At 36.9% G+C, this 27,605-nt stretch overlaps 1 protein-coding gene across 1 annotated transcript in view; it reads right to left on the minus strand.

The window, feature by feature from the left end:
* The window catches only part of LOC150100122 (breast cancer type 2 susceptibility protein-like), a 244,572-nt gene that overhangs the window by 55,924 nt on the left and 161,043 nt on the right, over window positions 1–27,605 (minus strand). Inside the window, exon 12 of the mRNA XM_090402598.1 lies at window positions 20,075–20,168. Coding sequence (XP_090258724.1) covers window positions 20,075–20,168 — 94 coding nt within the window. The remainder of the gene's footprint in view (window positions 1–20,074; window positions 20,169–27,605) is intronic.

Here is a 27,605-nt window from a genome sequence, read left to right on the forward strand (position 1 = left end):
GAGGGCATGCAGACTGTAGTTTGGTGAATACAATGCAAAGGGGGTGGGGGGAGGATATGATCAAAGCATTTAAACTGTCAAAAAGTTATTATCATATTAACACTGAGGAAATTTTTCATGTAACAGAATGAGGGAAAGAAGCAAGGAGAACGAGGCCATCCCTGGAAGTTGCAAAAGGAGGTGGTGAATAAAAAGAATATGAAGTAAGTTTTTTTGCATGGAGAGCAATAAGAGCATAGGATGCTTTGCCTGAGAGAGTGGTGAACATGCAGACTGTGGATGATTTTAAGGAGTGGTAACATAGACTTTGTGTTGACCTTCCATGATGAGTCTTGGAACTCCATGGAGGTCAAGAAAATAATAATAAAAAAAAATCAAAAAAAAAAAAATCAACTAACGCCTTTTTATTCCCGTATACGGGAGTAGGCGAGGCCATTTAGCCCTATCTAACTTTTGGAGACTGAGTGGGCAGTTCAATCTCCACTGGTACCAATCAGAGACAGATGGCCCAAGGCTATCACTAATTAAGCGGTACGCAGTGAAGAGAGACGGCTCAAATGTGCCGCCATCTCGTGGTTTCTAACCCTAACACAATATTTAATGTCTGAAATAATGTGGGTTCTACGGTCGATTTTCTTGAGTTTACAGGACGAAAAACCCGAGTTTCCGGGAGGAAAAACCTGCTTGCCCGTGCCAAAGATCGACTAACTCAGGAACCGGTCGAAAAAAGGCTTAGAAAAATTTCCTCTAGTCGCCGACTAGACTCGAAACCAAGCCTTCCTTCGTGCGGCCAAGCGCGGTGGTGTGCAAACGCCACATCCACTGAGCTACACAGGCTCGGTGAAAATAATAATAATGATATTTTATTAATGCTAAGGTTGTGAAGACTGGGCATCAAGTGATTTTTATTTTATTTTATTTATTTAATTTTTTTTTGCTTTCAAGAATTGGAACTCCCCACCCCCTGCTTGTAGAGAGAGAGAGAGAGAGACAGATGAATCATTATCATAGTGTCCGCACGGTTATGCACTTTGCAACCATATGCCTGGGGAAGGAGTGCCCTGGGTTCGATTCCCGTAGCTGACTTGAGGATCTTTTTCAGCCATAGCTAAGTTAGCCGGTCTTGGGTGTGGACAGCAGATTTTTTCCCCCAGTTTATCTGGGTTTTTCATCCCGCAAGCAGGCAAACCGGCCCCATGAACACACGGATCTACAGCCATAAATACTTAACCTCCCAGGAGGGAGCTCAACTCACCCCAATAGGGACGGGGGAGAAAACTCTATATAAATAAATACATAAATTACCATAGTGCATAATAACATACAGTTGACCTTTGAACAATGTGCCAACCCCCCCCCCCCCCACACACACACACACACATTGTTTGAAAATCCCCATAAACTTTTGACTCCTCAAAAACTTTACTAATAGCCTGCTGTTGGCTGGAAGCCTTATCGATAACACATTTTATTATATACTATATTCTTACAATAAAGTAAGCAAGAGAAAAGAAAATGTCATTAAAGAAAATCATAAGAAAGTGAAAATATATTTACCATACAGTACTGTATTTATTTTCACAGAACAGTGTGGATCTAGACTGGAAAGTCGAAAAATATTCCAGAGGAAGTCAATGGCAAACCACCTCTGTACCTTGCCAAGAACATTCCGTGAACATGCCAAAAATGAGAAAGTACGATATGGTGCTGGATGGTAAGATAAAAGGACTAGTTTTTATGATGTGTCCAGGTCAAACCCAGAAGGAAGCTTGGTCACGGATGTTGCTAGTTGGAAAAGGGAGGCTCCCTGTTTCACAAAAAACCACAGGATTGGAACTTGGAATGTTAGAAGTATGAACCAAGATAAGCTGGAAATAATAAAGATGGAAATGGAGCGCAAGAAGCTGGATATATTTGGAATAACTGAACTTAGATGGACAGGAATGGGCCATTTTCAGTCAGGGGACAATATGGTGCAATTACTCAGGACATGAGACAAGTCGAAAAAATGGAGTATCTTTCTTACTCAGGAAAAAGATGGCTAGGTATGTATTGAGTTATAATCCAGTGAGTAACAGAATAATTTCTCTCAGAGTGAGTGGACATCCAATGAATATGACTATCATTCAGTTTTATGCACCTACTACAGAGGCATCAGAAGAAGACATTGAAGAATTTTATGGCAAGTTACAAGAAGTGATAGATGCAGCACCAAAGCAAGATTTATGGCTACTTATTGAAGACTGGAATGCAAAAGTGGGAGAGGCTGAGGAACAAGGAATAACAGGTCATTTTGGTTTAGGTATTCGTAACACTGCAGGGAAGAGACTAGTTGAGTTTTGTGCAGAGAATTCTTTGTTTGTTGCTAACACCTGCTTTAAACAGCACAAAAGAAGATTGTACACATGGGTATCACCTGATGGACAACATAGAAATCAAATTGACTATATACTTGGACAAAGAAGAAGATGGAGAAGTGCAATTCAGTCTGTCAACTTTTCCAGGTGCAGACTATGGAACAGACCATGAGTTATTAGTGGCTACGATACATATGAAACTACGGAAATTGAAAACAACACAAATGTCTATCATATATGATCTTGGAAACAATATTAGCATACAGAACAGATTCAACACACTCAATTTGTGTGAAAGAGAACCAGATGAACTATGGGAAGAGATTAAAGATATAAGTAAAACAGAAGCAAAGAAGAATATTCCAACAGTTTGTAAGAAGAAAAAGAAGTTTAAATGGCTGTCAGAAGATGCCATCAAAACTGCTCAGAAAAGGAGGAAAATGAAGGCCACAGGAAATTTGCAGGAAATACGGCATTTGAATGCAGAGTTTCAATGACAAGCCAGAAGAGACAAGGAAAAATACTTTAACCAGGAATGCCAACAAATAGAAGACCAAAACAAGAAAGGAAAAACAAGAGATCTTTTCAAAAAGATCAGAGAACTAACAGGGAAGTTTAGTGCCAAAGTGACAATATTGAAACGTAAACACAAAGTATATCTTACAGAAGCTGCAGACATCAAAGAAAGTTGGAAAGTGTATAAAGAAGCTCTTTACAGAAAGGACTCCAAAATTACTGAGAAATTTGAAGAGCAGGATTATACACAGGAGCCAGTACCACTGGAGAGTGAAGCGAGGTGGGCACTGCAACAGATATCCAGTAAGAAAGCACCAGGAGGAGATGGAATACCCATTGAGCTGCTCAAACCCCTGGGAGAAAAGGCAGTTAAAATTGTAACAGTTCTATGTTAGCAAATTTGGATCACACTACATGGCCTAGGGAATGGAAAAAATGAGTTTATATAAATTTATTGAAAAAAGGCGATGCAAGAGAGTGCGAAAATTACAGAACTATAGCCAGAACTGGCGCTAGGGTCTTTGCCGCCTGCATGCAATTTCTATCTAAGCGCCCCTGTAACGATCCGAGTGTGTGTGGTTCTTTAACGATAATAAAAATTTAAATTATTTGAAATTTCTTAAATAAATTTTGACAGAACAGCCACACGTTGGTTAGCTAAATGTAACGAAACAGGGGTGTTGACTAGACATGATAATCGTTAAAAACCCGAATATTCAAAAAATTCTCAAAAGGTAATGCAAACTTTGATAAAGCCACTTCACTTTAATCATTGATTATAATGATACAGGGATTACAGCCTTCTCACTGACCCGAATCGCTAACAAAATTAAAATGAATTTTAATTAAAGTTAAAATTTATTTAAACTAAAGTTTAAAAAAATTCTTGCACTTTACAATTTACTAAATTCTTAGTAACTTGTAAAAAAATGTTAATAAATTTTATAAGTGGAACTATCTTTTAGAAAAATAAAACAAACTCAAGATAGATGAGAAAATAAGAAAAGAATTCAGAAATAATTAGAACATTTAATATAAGTATTCAAAAAATAACATCTTTACAGAATAACAGAAAATAAATTTAATTACATAAATATACTTGAATTTTTTTTTAAATTAAAATTTTAGGGCTTTTGATTTCATATTCACAAAATTAGAAATAATGGTCTTAACGTCTAATTCTGCACATATATCATTTTCAATAGCTATTAATGCCAAACTAACAAGCCTTTTTTGTGACATACTTGTTCTTAAGTAGATTTTAATCAATTTCAACTTAGAAAAGGGACATTCACCACTCGCTACACTGACAGATAAGGTTAATAGTATTCTTAAAGCAATTGAAAAGTTAGGGAAAGATAAATTATTGGACACAATAAAATTAAGAATATCGAAAGGGTTTTGAACATTTAAATTATCCTTCTGAAAAATATTCCGGAAAGCACATAACTCGTCATATAGTTCTATTGCATTTATGTCTTTATTGTCGCAATCCTTCAAGAGAATCTCTAAATCGTCATAATGTTTTCATAAATCTTCGTTATTAATTTGTAGTAATCTATACAATAAATCGAAATTATCATAATATGTTTTTAGTTGTTCAAAACGTTCTATTAATGAACGCAATGCAACATCTAGAAGTGTATAAAACACATTCACTCTAAATTTATCTTCTGGCGATGGTGGCGTTTCGTCATCATGCTCGTAGTCAAATTGTCATGTCTTCTTTCGTCGTCGAACTTCTGTACCAGTTTTAAATTCTTGTTCTCCATCCACCTCTTCACTCAGTTCTTTTGCCATTTTTAGAACTTCTTTAAAATTTATATCTAATCGATACTCTTGTAAGAATATTTTTAGGTTTTCGATAGATTCTAAAGCAAGTGTAATGTTCATATTTTTGTCTTGAAGCATTTTACTCACAGGGTTTATTCTGTTAAGTAAATCATGCCAAGTTATAAGAGAGCAAATAAATTTGTAGTACTTTAGTTTAGGATTTCAGCATGAAGCACATAATGTTTGTGCTTCATGCTGAGTTTCTTTATTAAAATTTTCATTATTTAAAATTTCAAAAAGTGCATCATAAATTTAATAAGAGGGCGGATTGTATTAATTTTACTTTCCCATCGCGTTTCTGATGGCTGTTTCAATGTTACTTTTTTCACAAACTTTAAAAGGATTGCCCAACGTTTGCAAGAGAATGAAAAGAAATTGTATATTTCTTGAATAATTGCAAAGAAACTAATTGTATCTGCATTCACTTTGGCTGCATCATTAATGATTAAATTTAGAGTATGAGCAGCACATGGCACGTAAAAAAAGCTTGAGGATTTTTGTTCAAAAGGAAATTTTGGAGCCCATATTTTTTCCCTTTCATATTTGCCCCATTGTCATACCCTTGACCTCGCATGTCTTCAATGGGAATATTCCATTTTTCCAGTTGTTCCATTATTGTTGCACATAAACCACATCCTGTGGAATCTGATATATCTGCAAAACCTAAAAAGTTTTCCCTGATCTTGACAATTCCATTGTCACAGGAAACAAAGCGAATAATAATGGTCATTTGTTCTGTTTTACATGCATCAGGTCTACAGTCTAAAATTATGGAATAATATTTAAATTTTCAAAAATAATAATATTTTTGAATTGATAATAAAATTGTATCCCTGGTTGCGTTAAAAGTTTCTTTCCAATATTTCATTTTGACTGTCTTTACTCAAATAGTGTACTCTATTGTTTCGTTGCAGGACCCTTTCAACATGATTTTCCATAACGGGATCAAGCTTCGCAAAAAGTTCGACTAATTTTAAAAAACTGCCGTTATTCCTTTCGTATAATTTATCATATGATCGGCGAAAAGCTAAATTTTGGCTACCAAGGAATTTTATAATTTCAATCAAGCATTTTAAAACACTCGCCCAATGTTTCTTTTCCATTTCATACATGCTTTGAGTCTGGCAATCAATAGTAGTTTTGTTTTTTAAATTTTTATCAAGTTCCTTCCATTTTAAGAAATTTTTCATGTGAGTTAAACTAGTCTCATGTCTATGCAAAGTTGTATTACATTTCTCCAATCGTTATAACCTTCTACAAGACTACTTGATTCAGTAGGTGCAAAAAGTTTGCAACAAAAGCAAAAAACAGAATTTAAAGTTTCGGAATAAATGAGCCATGTTCTTGGCACGAGCTCCCCATTTTCCATTTTTCTATTATAATACGTGTTGCCAAATTTACAACCATATGTATCTCTGGGATATATTATATTTTTCTTTTGAAAAGGCCCCATTTCAATTAAAACAACTCGTAATATTTCATCAATATTTCCCCATTCTAAATTTACAGAGACTAACAATGTGTTAGTTTCGTGGTCAACTACAACTAAATCTTCTCCTAACTGTTTTTCATTTAAATCATGCATCTCGTTATCTTGTTCAATAGTTGCAATAGAACTTTCATGCAAACTGGATGATGTGCAAGGTTCTTCAACTCTGATTTCTGATGTATCGAGTTGGTTACAATCTGCATCAGAATACTTTAACAAATTTATTAAGTATTAAGAGTCCCAGTTTGTTTCTTAATATCTGCTTCTTTCGCAGCATGATGCTTACGATTTTGTGCACCGGATAACTTTTTTTTAAATTTTTGATTCCATTTCTATTTTATACCCATAAGAAATTATTACAAAACACGACACAGAGATGAAATAATAGTCTGCACTGTGCTACTGTCAGTAGCCTATTAAGATGCATACCATATGACTGGTTAACTAGCAACAAATGTTTTGTACGAAAATTCATTTCTGCACATAAAAACCGTTCACCATTTCACTTTAGATAGACTGCAGTAGACAACATTCTGCAGGCAAGTATTTAGCCTGCTCTCGCTGCAAAATTGTAAACAATCGGCTGATCAAAGAGGCGGCAATATACAATTTTTTAAAATTTTTATTCGGTGTATCTGGCCTTATTTATTTTAATATTGATCATTCTAAGATTTTTTTGTTTTTATGATAAAAATTTTGTTTCTTAAAAATGAACTTATGAACTGTGCCCCGGCGGCGCCGCCCCCTTCATAGTGGCACCCGTATGCTCGTTTCCGCCGGCCCTGACTATAGCACTGATTTCTCATGCAAGTAAAGTCTTATTTAGAAAAGATTGGAACCATTCATGAAGAGAGAAATGCCAGATGAACAGGCAGGATTTCGAAAAGGCAGAGGAACAAGAGATCAAATCGCCAATGTGAGATGGATAATAGAAAAAGCACAGGAATATCACAAGAATGTCTACCTTTGTTTTCTTGACTATAGCAAGGCTTTTGACTCTGTAGATCATGTGATAGAATGCGTTAAGAACAATGGGAGTCCCAGAGCATTTCATTATCCTTCTGAGCAATCTTTATTATGAACAAGAAGCTACTGTCCGAACAGATCTTGGAAAAACTGAGTATTTCACAATAGGTAAAAGGGTGTGACAAGGATGTATTTTATCTCCGTACCTGTTTAAATTGTACAGCGAATACATTTTAAGAATGGTAGGGCTGGAGGAGTCTTCAGTTGGAATTAAAAATGATGGAATGCAGATGATACCACCTTGCTAGCAGAATGCAAAGATTTGAAGGAACTTATTATGAAAGTTAAAGAAGAAAGTGCTAAATATGGTCTTAAACATAACCTCAAAAAGACAAAAGTTATGGCAACATGTGAACTTAATGATTTTGAAGTAGATGGGGAGAAAATGGAAGCAGTTAACAATTTTGTGTTCCTAGGATCCTGAATCGATAAAGATGGTTATTGTACCGAAGAAGTTAGAAGAAGATTATTACTCGGAAAAAAAGCAATGACAAATTTAAGCAAGATCTTTAAAGATATTAGCCTCACAACAAAAATCAGAATCGTGAAAGCAATGGTATTCCCTGTGGTGCTGTATGGATGTGAAAGTTGGACCTGAAAAAGAGTGAAAGAAGGAAGATAGCTGCATTTGAATTATGGGTTTGGAGACGCTTACTAAGAATACCAGTGATAGACAGAATAAAGCCAGATTGCTCCCTTGAAGCTATGATCATCAAGCAAAAATTGTCATATTTCGGACATATTATGCGAGTAAATGACAGTCTGGAGAAGATGATGATGCTTGCTAAAGTCGATGGAAGCAGGAGAAGAGGAAGACCACGAATTAGATGGGTGGATGCAGTTAAAGAAGCAACTGGGTTGCGCTTGGCGGTTCTGAAAGACATGGTCAGGGACAGATCGGAATGGAGAGTGTATGTTCGTGGAGTTGGAAACGACTCGATGGATCATAACACACACTGTATTTATCTAGTTTACTCAATTTCCACAAGAGGCTACTGATATTATGTATAAATACTATGTACACACATCAGCTGAATACAATGATGCAATGTACTAAAATGAACTATAAAAAAAGGATCCGGTCTACATCCTAACACCAATGGCATTTTAAACTCACTATTAAAGAACAGCAAAAGCATAACAGAAAACTGAATAAAATTCACATCACAAAATGCAGCTGTTGGGAGTAATGCTGTGGGAAGTACTGCAGAAATAAAAAGAAAGGATAAAACTAGTCCCCCCCCCCCCGACAGCCAGGTATAGTTATTTCATATTTGGTATCGTATGATTTCAATAAATCGATAAAAAAAAATCAAACTTCATTATATAATATCCACTTTGCTTATAAAACGAAATTTGATTTTTTTTTTCCCCGCCATTATTTCAAAGCCGAATGTAGAAATTATGAAAGTTTCATAACATAAGTTGACCAGAGAGCTTACGGGAATACACTCCCTGGCATTCACGAGTTGCCTTAGTGCAGACTTAATTAATAATCAAATTTCATTTTTGTTTTGGAATTTTTCACTGAGATTAATGAGCATTTGTGAATCAATCATAAAGATGTGGTTGAAGGCAAAATTTTGTTTTCAACCATCTTTACAAAACTGGATGTGTCAGTATGGCATACAGAATTTTAACTGACCCACTTTTACAATGCTACTTGAAAGTGGGAGGGTAATAAATACCAAATATTTCATAGCTAACACAGTATGATCTACTGAAGGCTGATAAATTTGGGGAGAAAAACTGAAGGCAGTAAACCAACTAAGGAAAAAGCAAGAAAATGGTGAAAAATCATACATGGATGACAGAACATAACCAACTGGCAGAAACCCATACATCAAGTACACAAAAATGACAACATGAAAAAGTACAAATGCTAATAATAACGGAAGATGTATAATAAAGAAGAGTACAAGAAAAATATGAAATTAAATGAAAATCCAGAATTAACATTTAAAATATTTAAATTATTTAAATAAAAGAAAAGTTGTAGTGGTAATGGATAAGGCCAACTATAAGAGGAAAACAGACTCTTTTACAGGATACCTCCACCTATCAAGAAATTAATTATATTCCTATAAAAACACAAATTAAACAATTAAATTTACTCCTTGATGAAGTTGTTAGCTGGGATCAAAATACTTTGGATAATTTATGCCCATTTAGGAAAGACTCCAAGTTTATACAGTCTCCCAAAATTCATAAAGAAGGTTGTTCAGTAAGACCCATTGTGAATTGAATTAACTCCCCAACCCATAGAATTGTTAAATTTCTTTCACATTTATTAACTGTCGTATTCTCGTAGACAGGCTTATACGTTGGTTATGCATTATTAAAACACTTAAGGAATAGAACAACGTAGTTAAGAATATAAATTAACTTAAACTTTAATAAATATTTTCCGATATTTCCCGATAAATATTTTCCGATAAAACCAACCATATGGCTTTGCTACGTTGATGATGTGTTCGCTATTTGGCCACATGGCTCTGAAACACTTCTCTCCTTCTTAACACACTTAAACAACCAACACCCCAGAATCAAATTCACTCTGGAAAAAGAGGAAAACAACAGCTTCCCTTTCCTAGACACACTAGTCACCCGCCAGCCTAATGGATCCTTGGTTTTCTCAGTTTACAGAAAACCCACCCATACAGGCAGATACATTCACCAACAATCCCCCCCCCCCCCTCACAACAATATGGAGTAGTGAAAACACTATACAACAGGGCTAAACTAATCTGTTCAAACGATTTGGCCCTAAACACTGAACTAAATCACATCCTCAACACTTTCTCAGCCAATGGCTACCCCCCCCAAAAAATCCAAAAAATATTAGAACATACAAACCACAGATCCCCCCCCCCCACAACAAGGATTACTCTAAATCCATCACCATTCCCTACATCCGAGGCACCTCGGAAAATATTACCAAAATCTTAAAAAAACATGACCTGACCTCCTGTTACAAACCTTACAGAAAATTGGCATCCCTTATCTGCTCCACTAAAGACCAATCACTTCCCCTAGACCTACCTGGTGTATACCAGGTCCCTTGCAGTTGTAAACTGTCTTACTTTGGCTAAACAGGCAGGACAGCGAATATCAGAATTTCGGAACACAAGGACTACATCCGTTTTCACAAATACAGTCATTCTGGGCTTGCGGACCATGCTCTGGATACTCGCCAAAGAATACGGTGGAAGAAAGCTACAGTGATACACCGTAGCAAATACAAATTTGAAAGACTCTTTATGGAATCAGCCTCAGCCCTGAGAAATTCTCCAAACCTCAACAAATTTGGGTGTATGCGACTGCCCCAAATTTGGGAGGCCTACATCTGTAGACCTTCAGCCCAACGGCCAAGAACACCTACTTAGCCCGCTAGAGGGCACCATCAGGACTGTTAGGAGAACAATAGCTTCATCTTTTCATTCCCAGTTTCTGTGTTGTAGTGCCTATGTGTACATAACTTTTTTGTAAGTTCCTTTAGAAAATGGCAATGTGACATTGCTGAAATATCGGAAAATATTTATTAAAGTTTAATTTAATTTATATTCTTAACTATGTTGTTCTATTCCTTAAGTGTTTTAATAACTGCCGTATTAGACAACCCAGATCTTTCATCAAGAATTCCACACATTTTCTTGGAAAATTCAAGAATATCCAAATACAAGAGACAGATTTGATAGTCAGTTTTGACACTGTTTCCCTTTTTACTAACATTGCTATCTGACAATGAAGGCACTGCAATGGGTATCCTTTTTTTTTAATCCCGGCAGTGTAAAACGCTGCCGAGATAATCAGGTAATCCCAAATTGTGTAAAATTCAAGCACTGTTTCGTTTCACAAAAAGCTCTCCATATCTATAACCACGCCAGATATGCTTTGCTTCGGGAACAAATTGCCGCCATGTGGTTTCTCTTAGCTGACATTAACAAAGCTATCCGTGCACTTGAAGAAGAGCTTTCGTGCACTTTAAATCACGAGCTTTGGTCAATTTTACATGACATTTCATGTACCGCAGCAGACAAAGAATTTGAGAAAATACAGAGTCGACTTATCAAAAAATTAAAAAAATTAAAAAAGAACTCTACCGTCAGTCCAAAACTTCCTGTCACCACCGTAATCAACCTTTCTTCAGTCACCCTGAAGCACTCAATGCACTTTCGCATGGCCACAACTTCGCCATTGCTCCCAAAAAAATACTTAGTGAGGATATTATGATCCAGATCTAACGCGGAATCTGCCACCTTCCGAATTAAATCGCCAACAATGTAAGACTGGATGTAGCTTGTGTCCTCTCCAAAGCAAGACCACCAAGAACCAACTTATCCAATAAGGAGTATAAAGCTCTGCAGGAAATGAGGAATAATAAAGAAATAGTTATCACCAAAGCAGATAAGGGAAATGCAACTGTAGTGCTTAACCAAACAGACTACGCGGGTAAGCTTAAAGCTCTTCTATTAGATCGGGCTACTTACCTCCCTATCGAATACAATCCCACCAACTCACAAATCAAAAAACTTCACAGGCTCCTTAAGAAGATCACTTCGTGGCCTGTAGAAGTTATTAACAGATTAAAACCGTTTAACTCTATACCACCCAAAGTATTTATGGACTCCCAAAAAATACATAAAGAAAATGTGCCATTACGTCACATAGTGGATGGTATTGATTCCCCCACATACAAATTAGCTAAACATTTGGCCAAAGCACTCATACACTATACTGGGAACACACCATCACACATAAAAAAAACTCAGCCCACTTCAAAGCCAGCATAGAAAACCTTACACTCCAACATACTGACATAATGGTCAGCTTTGACGTCTCTTCCTTATTCACAAATGTCCCACTCAAGGAAACTTTAGAGCTAATCCAAGCTAAATTTCCTCCCAATATCTCAGCCCTATTTCAGTTCATAATGAACTGAGGCTATTTCGTTTGGCAGGGAAAATTCTACAAACAAATAGAGGGGACAGCCATGGGTTCACCACTCTCCCCACCCTTGGCCAATTTCTTTATGGAGACCTTTGGAAAAAAAGCCTTAGCCTCTTCCCCACAAAAACCAACCATATGGCTTTGCTACGTTGATAATGTGTTCGTAATTTGGCCACATGGCTCTGATACACTCCTCTCCTTCTTAACACACTTAAACAACCAACACCCTAGAAGCAAGTTCACTCTGGAAAAAGAGGAAAACAACAGCCTCCCTTTCCTAGACACACTAGTCACCTGTCAGCCTAATGGAACCTTGGTTTTCTCAGTTTATAGAAAACCCACCCATACAGGCAGGTACATTCACCAACAATCCTCCCCCTCCACAACAATATGGAATGGTGAAAACACTATACAACAGGGCTAAACTAATCAGTTCAAACAACAAGGCCCTAAACACTGAACTAAATCATATCCTCAACACTTTCTCAGCCAATGGCTACCCCCCCCCCCCCCATAAAATCCAAAAAATAGTGAAACCAACAAACCACAACCCCCTCCCCCCTTTCACAACAAGCTGTGAAGGGGGGGGGGGGGGGTTCACAAGCAAGCAAGTACAGGAATCAGAGAGTTTCTTGCCGAATATAGTATAGTAAACTATAAAGTATCAGCGACACTAGCGTTAGCCAATGCAAGTGATCCTAGTACGTAGTACAATACCGGGCAACTCGTTGCAAAGGTGGGGGAAAGTTCAGATCGCTATTCTTAGGTATTTTCCATAATGTAAAAACACATTTCCTAGGAAATGTATGCTGTTATTACATTATGGAGGGAGGTCACTACCCAGACCGGTTTCAGCCTTTTTTGAGGCTTCATCAGTGAGTAGCTAGACCTAATACCTAAGTGTATAGCGAAAAGAACTTATGTACTCTGCGAACGAGTTTTCCAAACAGGTGCAACCATTAAGTTACTTAAGTATAAAGAGCTAATAAGCTTCATTTCGGCAATGAAAACATTACTTAAATTAAGGGGATATTAAATCCCACATAGTTTTAAAACCGAATAAGAAACTCAAAGATCGGAATCAGAGAGTTTCTTGCCGAATATAGTATAGTAAACTATGAAGTATCGGCGACACTAGCGTTAACCAATGCAAGTGATCCTAGTACGTAGTACAATACCGGGCAACTCGTTGCAAAGGTGGGGGAAAGTTCAGATCGCTATTCTTAGGTATTTTCCATAATGTAAAAACACATTTCCTAGGAAACGTATGCTGTTATTACATTTTGGAGGGAGGTCACTACCCAGACCGGTTTCAGCCTTTTTTGAGGCTTCATCAGTGAGTAGCTAGACCTAATACCAAAGTGTATAGCGTACATAAGAACTTATGTACTCTGCGAACGAGTTTTCCAAACAGGGGTGCAACAATTAAGTTACTTAAGTATAAAGAGCTAATAAGCTTCATTTCGGCAATGAAAACATTACTTAAATTAAGGGGATATTAAATCCCACATAGTTTTAAAACCGAATAAGAAACTATGTGGGATTTAATATCCCCTTAATTTAAGTCCCACATATTAAATCCCACATAGTTTTAAAACCGAATAAGAAACTATGTGGGATTTAAGATCTTATATACGTTGTCAATTTCTTAAGTGATTTAGTAATGCATAACCAATGTATAACCTTGTATTCCTGTTCTTTGATTTGCTTGTTTCTACACACTGATGATATACTGTTATTTTCAGTATGAAATATCAGTACTTTCATTATAAATTTAAATACTGTGGTTATCATGTGATTTGTTGCTTATAGTTATGCCATAAGTACCTTTAAAAATTAGATTTAAATTAGATTAATTAGATGAAAAGTTACAATAGCTTTTGTTCATTAGTAAGTGAAAGGTGTTGCATTTTGGAATGCAGAAATATGAAACTGTGTACTATATTGATGTTGCCGTACTGCAGGAAGTGGATGAGATTAGACATTTGGGAGTGATGGTTGACAGTAGACTGAAGTTTAAAGAGCATATTACTAGTGTTGCAAAGGCTGCACATCGTAGTGCTGTGTACGGTAAGAAGTACTCTAACATGTAGGGATAAGGAAGTGGTGGTGTCACTGTATAAAGCACTGGTCAGACCACACTTGGACTATTGTGCTCAAATTTGGTCACCTGGTTTTCAGCGCGATGTGGAAACATTGGAGAGGGTCCAGAGATGAGTGACTAAGACAATATCAAGACTTTGGAATGTCGGCTATGGAGAGAGGTTGAAGAAATGTGGATTGCAGAGTTTGGGTAGATAGGAGGAAAAGAGGTGATATGATAGAGAAATTTAAGTTAGTGAGAGGATTTTATCAGATTGATCCAGATAGATGAGATTTTAAAAAGAGTAGAAGGTGAGAGGGGGAAAAAGAAGTTATGTAAGGGTGTCATGAAGAGTAGATTGTTTACATGGAGAGTTGTCAGTGAATGTAGTGTATTACCAAAATGTGTTGTTAATGTAAGGAATGGTAAGGATTTTAAGATTCAGAATGATAAATATGTTGTCAGTTGAATGAACCAGCGATGATGAGTCTGCTGACTCCATATGGAGGGTGCAATAATAATAATATTCCTTTCTTTTTTTTTTTTTAATATAAGATTTTTTGATTTTTATGGCACAAAGACATCAAAGGTCATACTACAAAGGATGATATCACAGGTCACAGCAGTACATATGGTAAACAGTTAATAGGATAATCACAAACATCCATGTCCTTGGAGGGATTCAAACCCACAGCCTCTTGGCTGGACAGCGGATATCCTAACAACTCGGCCAACCAAGGCCACCTCAGCATAAGAGGGTTTTTCACTAGATGATGTTGTTGTGATATACTTCCTCTCTTTGCTCCCTGATTTTGTATATTCTACCCAGTTCATCATCATCATCATCATCAAATTCCTGCCATGTACCCTCAAGGGGTGTACAGGATATGACAGTACTACATGAAAAAATTACATCATTACTAACTTCCTATCTACAATTTTCCTCCAAATCAGTCTGTTACTTGTCAAGACTCTAACATTATCAGATCTTATATTTCTATCGTCTAAGGCACTTTGTACCGTATCAATCCACCTATATCTTGGTCTTCCTCTGGGTCGTTTTCCTGCCAACCTGGCAGAGAACACTTGTTTTGCTAATCTTTCCTCTCCCATTCTATTTAAGTGACCATACCACCTGAGATTAGCTCTGCTAACGCATTCCTGGATGCTGACAATGTCAAGTTCTTTCCTAATATCCTCATTTTTAATATGATATTGCTATTGATGCCATCTGTTCACACCTCTAATCTTTCTCAGGACTCTCATATCTGGGGTCTCTAGTCTTTGGTCAAGTGTTTTACTTCTGACCCAGCTCTCAGATCCATAAGTTAAAACTGGTTTGAACACTGTCTTGTATACAGCTAATTTAGTGTTCCCACTAATTTCTCTCTTATTCCATATGAATTTATTCAATTGACTTCCCACCATACCAGCTTTGCTGATTCTGTTGTCTATTTCTATATTTAATTTACCATCTTCAGTAAAAATCGTGCCTAAGTAGCTGTTTACTTGTTCCACAGGTTCTCCATTCACAACACAGTTGACATTTTCAATGATTCTGCCTATTTTCATTGTCTTTGTCTTTTTACTGCTGACCTTCATACCATATCTATTACAACAGCAATTGAATTTAGTCAGAGAATCTTGCAGACTGGTAGCGGATTTATTTAGAAGTATAACATCATCCGCATAAAGCAAAGAGCTGACATTAACATCTCCAATTTTGATATCAGGTTTAATACCACTTTCCTTCATAATGTGATCCATATAGATAATGAATAACAGAGGGGATAATGTACATCATTGTCTCACACCAGATTTAACATTAAACCATCTTCCTGTACTTCCTTCAATTCTAACTGCTGACTTACAACTCAAATAAAGACTAAGTATTGCTTGATAAAATGCCCCATTGACACCATATAACTGCAGCGTATTGAATAGCTTCTCTCTTGGCACCTTGTCATATGCCTTTTCCAAATTGACAAAACTTAAATACAGATCTTTGTTATATTCCCATGCTTTCTCGACTATTTGTCGTAAAGTGAAGATCTGATCCTGACAGCCTCTATTTGGCCTGAATCCAGCTTGTTCTTCACCAAGCTTTTCTTCCACAATTCTTCTCAACCGTTTCTCAAGTATACTTGCATATATCTTGCCAGGAACACTCAGTAGGGAAATACCTCTGTAATTCTCACATTCAGTTTTATTTCCCTTTTTATATATGGGTACTATGAGAGCTCTACTCCAATCATCGGGAATTCGTCCCTCTGTCCAGGCTTTCTGAACTATGCAGTGCTGCCACTGTAAGACTTTTATACCACCATACTTCAGCATTTCTGGTCGAATATCATCTACTCCTGCTGCCTTTCCACATTTCAAGCCTTTGATGGCTTTTTCTACTTCAACTATGGATATGTATTCCTGACTGCATGCCTGGTCAGTGTTTTTTATCACTGTGCTGTCATCACTGCTTGTTTCATTTAGCAGTTTTTCAAAGTAATTACTCCATACTTCAAGGATATCTTTTTCTCCCGTTTTCATGTCACCTTTATCATCTCTAACTCCTTTTACAGCACTCTTTCCTCCATTCCTAAGCTTCTTCAACAACCTTAAGAATATTTTGCCACCTTCTTGATATTTATTTTCTAAATTCTTGCCAAAGTCCTCCCATGACTTTTGTTTAGCTAGTTTTACACACTGTTTAGCTTTCTTACATTTGTCTCTGTATTCTGTAAGAGTAAAAGCTGACTTATTTGCCAGGAACTTTTGATATGCTGTCTTCTTTTCCTTCACTGCCTCTTTAACTTCCTGTGTACACCAGGGAGTTCTGATTTTTTTATCCTTGCACACAACCTCACCACATGCCTCTCTGGCAGAATCAATCAATGTTTTCTTCAGAGTTTGCTACTGAATCTCCAAGGTTTGATTCCTGTTCTCAAACTCTTTCATTTTCTTTTCAATAATCTTTCTGTATTTTGTCTACAGTTCACATCTGAGAGCTGCTCAACTTTTATTCGCTTTAAAACTTTCTTACATGTTATTCTTTTCAATATGAAATTCAATTTTATCCTGCTCAAGACTAAATAGTGATCGCTTCCAATTTCAAATCCTCTGTACACTCTGGTGTCCTGCACCAGGGAGAAAACATCACTATCAACAATAACATAGTCAATGAGACTTTTCTTATTCCTAGCCTCCTCTCTCCATGTGAATTTGTGCACATTTTTATGTTGGAACATGGTGTTAGTAATAACCAGTCTAACAGCAGATGACGTGGTCACATGGATAGAATGTAGATTTAGTATTTTCAGGGAGGATCAGGTGAGGTATTGCTAATGATAGCAGATGAATCACGGTCAACAAGAGCAGGAGTCAGGCAGTTGGCAGTTCTTTGAGTCAATCTGGTGTGAGATTGAGGCCAACAGGACAAAATATAAAACTTGCTGCTGTTATCGAGGGGTACCAGGGATAACGTGGAAGACATGCATCAGCAGATTAGTACAATGAGTGCAAGTTGAGTAATATTTATGGGGGACTTCAACTTTGGAGACATAGACTGGAAGGAGGAAAGATTACATGACGGGAAGGAAATGGAATCTATACACTTAATGAGAGTTAACTAATTGAAGCGGAATGTGACGTAGTAGACTAAGGGTATGAGAGTGTTGGATCTGGTTACAGAATCAGAAGACCTGCACATAATTATGGTGGTCACATTGCTTCCCATTTGGGAAAGTGATCATGTGGTATTGACTTGGGAGGTAGCAAACGTGGAAATTCCAGTTAAGAAGGGATATATGTGGAACTACAAGGCAGATTACGATACACTTAGGAGGCAGCTTGAAGCATACCATGGCATAAAGGTCTACAAGGGAATAATGTTCACAGTACATGTGGTATGGGGGGGGGGGGATACCTTGAGGGAAGCAATATCACACTATATTTCCAAGGTCATAGGGGTAAATCAGGTAGGAGTTAGATGGATGAGTGGTATCATTAAGCAGGAACTGGGAAAAAAGAAAGAAAGAAAGATAATGTTGTGGAGGGTATATAAGGAGAAAGGTGACCAGCTACTCATGGAAAGTACAAGGATTAGGCAAGAAAGTGACCAGCATGGTAAGGAAAGCAAAATCAGATTATGAAAAGAAATTAGCCAAGCAGATATAAGGATATCCCAAAGAATTTTTCATCATGTGGTTTCAACAAGTAGGAGGAAGAATGACTATGGAAGGATAACTTTAATGATTGCAGATGGTACAGAGGCAGATAAAATTGTTGAGCTACTGAGTGATCATTTTGCAAGGATATATCAACCAGGTGAAGATATATTATTGCATAGGTGACAGGGACAGATGACAGAATAGAGTTTGATGAACTGGAGATACTTAGGATATTGCAGAATCTGAATGCAAACTCAGCTATGGAACTGGTTGGGATGTCTGCTTGTGTTTTAAGAGAATGTGCAGGAGTGGCGATGACTTGGACTGGGCTGTTTAACTTAAATCTCAACTCTGGCAGAGGGGAAGGAAAGGAAAATAAATCCTTTTAATAAAGGAACATCTAAGTCTATGATAGCAAATTATAGACCAATCAGTATCTCTGCAGTGGTTGGTGAAAGTATTGGAATTGGAAAAGTTGGTCAAAAAGAAAATTCAGCAATGGGTGGATAAGAATATGATACTCTATGAGGGGGAAGCATGGCTCTGCGAAGGGTTAGTCATGTCCTAGCAATCTACTAACGTTTTATAACAAAGTGACAACTGAGTTGGGTAAAGAGAATGGCTACATGATACTGCTGGATTTTCAAACACATTTGACAGGATACCACATGGAATTCTGTTAAGCAAACTGCAACAAATGGGGATGGATATGAAACTGGTGATATGGGTAAAAGGGGTTACTAATGGACAGATACCAAAAAGTAGTATATGGAGGAACAGAATCCAGAAGAAGGCAGATGAGCAGTGGTGTGCCGCAGGGCTCTGTGGCACAGAGCCCTGCTTAATTTGTACATAAATGATATAGGAAATAATTTGAAGGGAGATATTCAATTATTTGCCGATAATGAAAGGTTGGGTTGGGTAAGGTACAAGGATCAAGATGATGTAGAGAGCTTGCACAATGATTTAGTGCATAAATCTTATGAGCCAAAGTAGATCATAAGATTACTCGATTAAGGGAGAACACAACAAGCCGACATAAGGAAGCAAATTACGATTTCCTCTTATAAAGCTTTGATATGGCTGCATCTGGATTACTGTGCACAGGTCTAGTCACCAGGGTTTTTTGTACATTAAGAAATCGTGGAAAAGATCCAGAGGTGAGTGACTAAGATGTGAGCAATCTGTAGAATGCTCCCTTTGAGGATTTGGGTTCCTAGAAGTTGGCTGATCAGCAGAAAAGAGGGGAGGGGGAGTATAATAGAAAGATTTAAGTAGCTAAAAGAGCTAAAAAAACAGGAATGATACAGAAGAAATTTTTCATCACATTGCTGAGGGAAGAAAGAACAAGGGCTCATCCATGGAAAATAAGCAAGTGTGTGTGTGTGTGTGTGTGTAGTCAGTAATGCTTCAGGAATAGATTTTTTCATTTGAAGTGCAGCAAATGAGTGGAATGGATTGCTGAAATCTGTTGTCTTGTCCATGAATGAAGAGGTAAAATAGATAATGCACAATAGTCTAGACATTTCCATTGCAATAATAATATAAATTAGGGAACAACTGGCATCAGCAAATTTGATCACTGATACCCTCAGTTATCATTAAAAAAATATAGTACCCCTCCATAATACTGTCAAAAAAATCCAGGAATGCTCACCTGCTAATAGAAACCTGATATATTTGTAAGACACGGCCTTCACTGAATAACTGGAGAACATCATCTGAAGGCTTCCACACAGTCAGTATGCAAGCTAAAGTTAATTAACATGAAACTATGAATTGGAATACTTAAGTGGATGCTTAAAAAATTTTAATACAATAATTTCATATATTAATTATTCAGTTTTAAGAATATTAATTTTAATTATTTATCTATTCTTGTTATAATAAAGGTTTTTCATTGTGTGAAAAGGTAATTAAAAGTATTTTATCTGAACAATGTTCATATTGCTTATATATTACCTCATAAAAAAAGCTAATTTTATTATGAATTATCTACCTAATAGCACAATGGGATGGCCACTTAGTATTATATCTTTTGTGAAATCTGCATTACTATAGTTTTTATTTTGGAATGGTTAAAAAAAATCACAGCTGAATCTGCTTGACTGTGATTTTTTTTTTTTCTTTCTTCTCCTGTTGAGTGAAATATGATACCTGTTGGCAACAAATGCACATATACTTGGAGTAAAGTACTGAACCCACAAACTGTCATGCCATAAAATAAACATTAAACAGAAATGCACACATGCAATGTATATTTTTAAGCACACCAAATTTGATCCACTTTTTTGCATATTTATATATTAGTTTCCAGTCAGAGAGAAAGAACAAGTCTTTTAATTTCATCTTATGCAAGATATATATAGTGCAAGTATCACCAAAGTTTAAAAAAAAAAAAAAAAAAATGCAAGAAAACATTCTGTGCCTATGTGTGGCCACAGGATGAATGTCTATATACACACACTCAGTCAAGAAGCTGCACTCATAAAGTACATATAGACACGAATGAATGCTTTGCAATTTTGGAACATTTAAATACCGTACATATCAGCGTACTGTATAGGACAACCGGCGTATAAGACGAGGCCTAAATTTTAGACTTTTTTTAGATTTTAAGCTTATGTGGGTTGTATAAGACGACCCCCCCCCCCCAATTTCTTCTTTCTTGTATTAATGCAACGTTAGGTATAGTTGTTATATCTGTTATTTTTATATCTATGCATATCCATTATTTTTTTGCATAGCATAGATTTAGTATTTACATAAATTATCCTAATTAAAAGTGATTAGCCCCAATTTTAATTATTAATTTTGCATTTTTTTTTAAATTTTAGGATTATCAAAATTGTTATCATTTAAAATCATGGAACCAGCAACAAAATGAAGAAAGTATGAAGCTCGATTTAAAATAAGGGTAATTGAAATGGCAAAATCAAACTAATAACTGTGCTGTTGCAAGAAAGTTTGACATAACCAAGAAGATGATAAGAGAATGGAGGAAGAAAGAAGATATTTTAAAAAAATTGCCAAAGAAAAAATGTGTGATGAGAACAGGGATCACCCGATGGCCACAACTGGAAAATCACGTTGCAGAATGGGTATTCGAACAAAGGCAGAATGGCTATCTTGTTACAAGAAATATGATTAGAGCATTATTATTATTATTATTATTGTTCCGGGAAACTCCAAGGAGTCGACAGACTCATCGAGGGAGGCCCTAACATCATGTCAAGAACAACTATTCAACATTCACACAGTATCTATCATACCTTGCCTTGAACTCATTCACGGTCGTAGCACCCACAACAGACTCTGAAAGCTTATTCCACTCATTTACCACTCTCCAAGTAAAGAACCTAGCTCTAACAACCTTGTCAACCACGCTCTTGCCCAGCTTCCATGCATGGCCCCTAGTCCTCCCACCACCAGTCATGTTTTCAAAAATATCTTCTGGATCAATCTTATAAAAACCCTTCAGTAATTTGAATGTCTCAATCATATCACCCCTCCTTCGCCTATCGTCCAATTTCTGCAACCCACAAATCTTCAACCTATTCTCATAAGGTTCATTCCACAGACCTGCTATCATCTTGGTCACTCGTCTCTGGACCCTCTCCACTTCCTCCCCATCACGAAGAAACCCTGGTGCCCATAGCTGGGCACAGAAGTCCAGATGGGGTCTTATCAAGGCTCGATACAGAGGAACAACAACTTGTTCGTCTCTGCATGTTAAAGTATTTTTCAGAAGCCAAGTGATTTGGTGAGCTGTTTTAGTTACTTTTGCAATGTGTCCCCTAAACTTCAACTCCCTATCCACCAACACTCCCAAATCCCTGGCCTCATCAATCTCCTGGAGTATGATTCCACCAATGCGATATACTGCTGCTATTCTTTTCACCCCAAAGTGCATAACCTTACACTTTGGCACATTAAATTGACATCCATTTTTCCTAGCCCAGTCCTCCAAACTATCCAAATCATCCTGTAAAATTTTGACATCTTGTGCACTCGCAATTGCTCTACCCAACTTTGCATCATCAGCAAACAAGTGAACACTTCCTCTCAGATCCTTTCCAATATCATTGCTGAACAAATTCAAAAGCAGTGGTCCAAGAACAGAGCCCTGTGGCACTCCACTAGTCACAAGACGTCTTTTAGACTCCACTCCTGAATAAACCACTCTTTGATATCTCTCCTTCAACCACCCTCTTATCCATCTCACCAACCCTATATCTATACCCATCTGCTCCAGTTTACTGATTAGGGTTCCATGTGGTATCCTATCAAAGGCCTTGGCAAGGTCCAGTAGTATCACTGTAAACCCATTACCCCTATCCAGTTCAGCCGTCACTGTGTTATAAAACGTGAGCAAGTTACTGAGGCATGATCTACCCTTCACAAAACCATGTTGTCCCCCATACAATATCCCATTTTCATCTATCCAATCCTGTATTCTTTTCTTGACTAATTTCTCTAAGACCTTGACAATGATTCCTGATATGCTAATCGGTTGGTAATTTACAACAGCAGTCTTGGAACCACCTTTATGCAGTGGAACTATTTTCCCCTCTTTCCACCCGCTCGTGACTAACCCAGACCCGAGACTCAAATTAAACAAAATGGTCAAGGGTACTGACAATTCTTTAGCTGCTTCTCGTACAACACGAGCTGGTATACCATCCAATCCCACAGATGTATTGACATTGAGGTTATGCAATAGACTACTCACCTCCACTTCATTAACCACAATTCCCGTATAATCTACTGGTTTATTCGTTTCTGCAATGTCACCACCTGGATGATATACTTTTGCAAAGTGCTCACTCAGTAACTCAACTATCTCAACTGATTCAGTTACCTCCCTACCATCAGCATTCTTTAAAATCAATCTGCCATGTACATTTTTCCTTTTACTTGCTACATATCTAAAAAACTGTTTAGGATTCTCTTCAGCCTGCATGGCCAATGTTCTTTCGTAATCCTTTTTTGCTTTTCTTACCACACTTGTCACCCTTCTGGCCTGCGCTGTATACCGTTCATGTGCCTGCCGGTCACCCTTCTCCTTAAATTCCCTCCATAGTTGTTTCTTTTTTTGCAACTCAAGCTTAATGGTGTTATTCATCCATTTAACCCCTACTTGATTTATTATTCGGACTCTAGGTATACAGTCAGCCATTGCTTCTTGCAAGCACTTCTTAACTACCTCCCATGCACTATCAACTTCTAGTCCTTGCAGTTGTACATGCCATGGCACTGAACCAATCAAACTCCTAAGCATGTCATACTTTCCAGCCCGATAATTCCACATGTACCCTGTCTTAATTGAAAATTCTACACCTTTAGCCACCTCCCAAGTTAAGACCCTATGATCACTCTCACCGATTGGTGGCAATGTGGTCATATTTGTTACAGCCAAATCCTCAGATGTAATTACTAGGTCAAGCACTCTCTGACCCCTAGTATTTTCCATTACATGCTGTCGCAGATAGTTATCCCTTAATAACCACATAAAATCCAGTTCCTTCCTCCCGTGTGTCCTCTCCTCACTCCAATCAATGCGACCATAGTTGAAATCTCCCATAATAATCACCCTCCTTCCACCCATTTCTTCTATTTGCTTGTGCATACTGTCACCACCATCTTTTCCATCACCTGGTCTATAGCAGCACCTAATTGTATATTTAGTTCTGCCAGCCACAATCTCACACCAAATGGCCTCAAATGTGCTCTTTTCTCTATCCTGCAATTCAACTTCTATTCTCCTTGGCTGGAGCTCATCAGCTATCATCAACAATACTCCTCCCCCCATTTTATTCTCTCTGTCATTCCTGAACACACTATACCCATCACATTCAATCCCACTAGTTATATCATCTACAGTCAGCCATGCTTCACTAATACCTATAACCTGTGGTCTGGAAGTGCCAACCATGGCCAAAAACTTTTCCTTCTTGTTCCTAATACTCCTAGTATTAGTGTACATGAATTTAAGACCCCCATTAGCCCCAACCCTACCTTGATGCCTTATATTAACTATCCCACTCAGATTTGTTGTCCTTATTTGCTCTGGCATATTATATTCATTCTTACATTCAACTGCCTCCATAAGGACTGTATCTCTACTCCCCCCTTAACAAATCTAGTTTCCCTGAATTTGCACATCCACTACATTCAGCAACACTTTCTCAAGTCTTCTTACACCGTAACCATTCAAATGCAAGCCATCCATCTTATATAGATCCTTTCGCCCATCAAACTCACTCCACACATCCACAAATTTCACACCACTCGTCATACATAACCCACGCATAAAGTCATTTGCAATTATAGCCCTCCTTTTAAACATTTCACTGTCATGCCGTGGCAAAAGACTAATCATTCTAACTCTCTCACTCTTTTCTTTTGCTACCTCAAACAATTCATTCAGGTCTTCTATCATTTCCATTTTATCTCCTTTCAAATCATTCGTACCTGCCAGAACAATCATTTCTTTCACCCTTTCCTTTTGCTCTCTAATAGACGCAGTTACGTCCTTTATGGTCGCACCAGGTTAGTATGATTTTGTCAAATCCTCTACTAACACACCTCGTACTAACGAGTCTCCATACAGCACTCTATCCTTCATTTTGTTCATGTTCACATTCATACGTCTATTTTTCCTGTCATACCTTTTATTATTGGTTGGTTCATTCAGTCTACTTTTGTTCATGCACTCTAGCTGCTGTTTTGCTCTTTCTATCGCACTATTCAACAACGCGATCTCACTCAATGCATCTATCTCATCTTTTTTGTTCTCCGAGAAACCATTTATACTATCATTCACACTTTCTACATTCACACTCTCACAATTTTCATGTACAACCTTGCCGTTTCTTGTCATATCCCTATTTCCTTCATTCTGAAGGTTGACAAAAATATCACACTCACAATCCGAAATACACTTCAATTCCTCATTCTCCCTACATTTTCTACACACATTCAATCCTTTATTATCATCTAACCACACTCCGACCGCACTCCGCAAAGCGTACATTTCACAGCTAGTACACTGACTCATTTCTTTTATGCTACCGTTCTTTGATAACGATGGCGAACCTTCATTACTGGCCGCCATTTTCCTTTGCACAGGTGCCATCCTTATTTGCAACGTGTTTTGTCAAATTATACATTATAACACACCAAAAATAGACGCACTAAAATACGCAAGGCAAACAAAACAAAACTACACAATATTAAGTAATTTGTATCGATAACTGAAAATGATACTTATCTTATCTGGAGCTTGCACGAACACTACACATTACGAATTCATCTAGCGGCGACTTCCCGACATAGATTATGTTATAAAACACTTTAGTACACTAACCACGCTAATAAAGCTCCAATAATATACCAAAATTACACACTTAAGTCCATTAAATTGAATCCAAAACACCAATAAATCAACAAAAAACACAAATCTCTCCGGAGCTCTCTGATAGCACATCCGTTCACCAGCTAGCCTCGACACCACCCTCCATATGCACTAAAATGGTCAAAATTGAATCCGGGTGAAAGTATAGAATTTCAAGATACTTCAGGATGGTGTAATCATTTTATGAACAGGCAAAATCTGGTAATACGACAAAAAATGAAAATTGCTCAAAAACTACCAGCAGATCTTGGCCACAAACTTACCAGTTTCCATAAATTTATTATTCAGTTGAGACAAGAACATAAATTTCTATTGTCAAATATTGGAAGGGTAATCAGGAATGCTGCTGATATTCAGTCTTTGCAGAATGATTTGAATAGGCTGGAATTGTGGGCATGGGAAAATGGGTGTCAGTTCAATGTGAGTAATTATAAAGTCGTTCACTTCGGCATGATTAGTGCCTCTGTGTATATTATCCAAACCTGTGTAAAGTCCTGTACAATCTCAGGTAGTACAGTCACTTAAACAGAATGGGAGAAGATAGATAAGAAAAACAGGTTGTCTTTGCCAGGAAAGCAGGAAAAAGACCCAGAGAAAGACCAAGATCTAGTTTGATATAGTAAAAAGTGTCTTAGAAGACAGAATTCGATCTTGACAGATAACCAATTAATTGGAGGAAAATTGTCAACTGCAAGTTTGTAATGATATAATTTTTCATGTAGAACCATCATAATATCCTGTACACCCATCCCCCGGCGGGTACATATTGAGAATTTTATAATGATTTTGTACGTTGTAATAATTTCCTTCCTAAAACAGCAAGATGAATAACAATCAACATATAAACTTGAATACTAGACATAATGTATTATTGCTGTCCTTCAGATAATGAACTAATTAAATATGGAAATAATCTGAAAAAAAATAAAAAGAAAAAACACTGCACCTAAGCCAAATTGTAGTAATGCCACCAGCCTTTTTATGTTATATTACGGTTGTTACAAAATACTACTGCATTATTCATGACTGAACCATCAATTAAAGTAATTAACCACATTTAACCGACAAACAATGCAACAGCAGTGTTTTATAGCATGCTTACAATAAATGAAATTAAAAAACTAGTTTAATACTAGTTGAACATTTTTTAACTTGGTTGGAAATCAAATTATATTTGACAAGAAATTATATTCTTGTTTACATTCATATTTATGAATTTAGGGACACAAAACGCATGCGTTGAAATGATCATTTTACTAATTATTAATAAAATACACTTGACATTTCGACCCCTGTATTGAGGTCATCATAAGGACACGTGTATAGGAACCAAGCTACATGCTCTTGCACTCTATAAAGGTAAATTAAAACTACACTGTTAATTAATCTTTTTCTTAGCCTGACCTCTAGTGATAAAAAAAAAAAAATAATAATAATAATAATGGATAAATAAATAAAAAATAATAAAAAAATAAAATAAAATAAATAAAAAACTATAATAAACTAAAAAAAACTAAAGTCCTGTACTAAGATTCTTCTGTAATTGTTCAGAATTGTACTGTACAGGAATTGTATATTCTTGTTTAATCATTTACCCAACTATAAGCAAACAAAGTTAGCCATGAAGTATTTTCATGATTAAGCCACTTGTATGTAGAAGCTGTTCACTTCACATCAACTGCCAAAGTATCCCATAAAGCAAAAACATTATGGGAAGCTTCTATATATACAAGTAGCCTAGTCTTGAAGATACTTCACACATAAACTTTAT

The sequence above is a fragment of the Typopeltis vanoorti genome, chromosome 13, assembly GCF_054136105.1.
Source record: "Typopeltis vanoorti isolate ZY-2024b chromosome 13, IOZ_Tvanoo_1.0, whole genome shotgun sequence".
NCBI classification, from domain to species: Eukaryota; Metazoa; Arthropoda; class Arachnida; order Uropygi; family Thelyphonidae; genus Typopeltis; species Typopeltis vanoorti.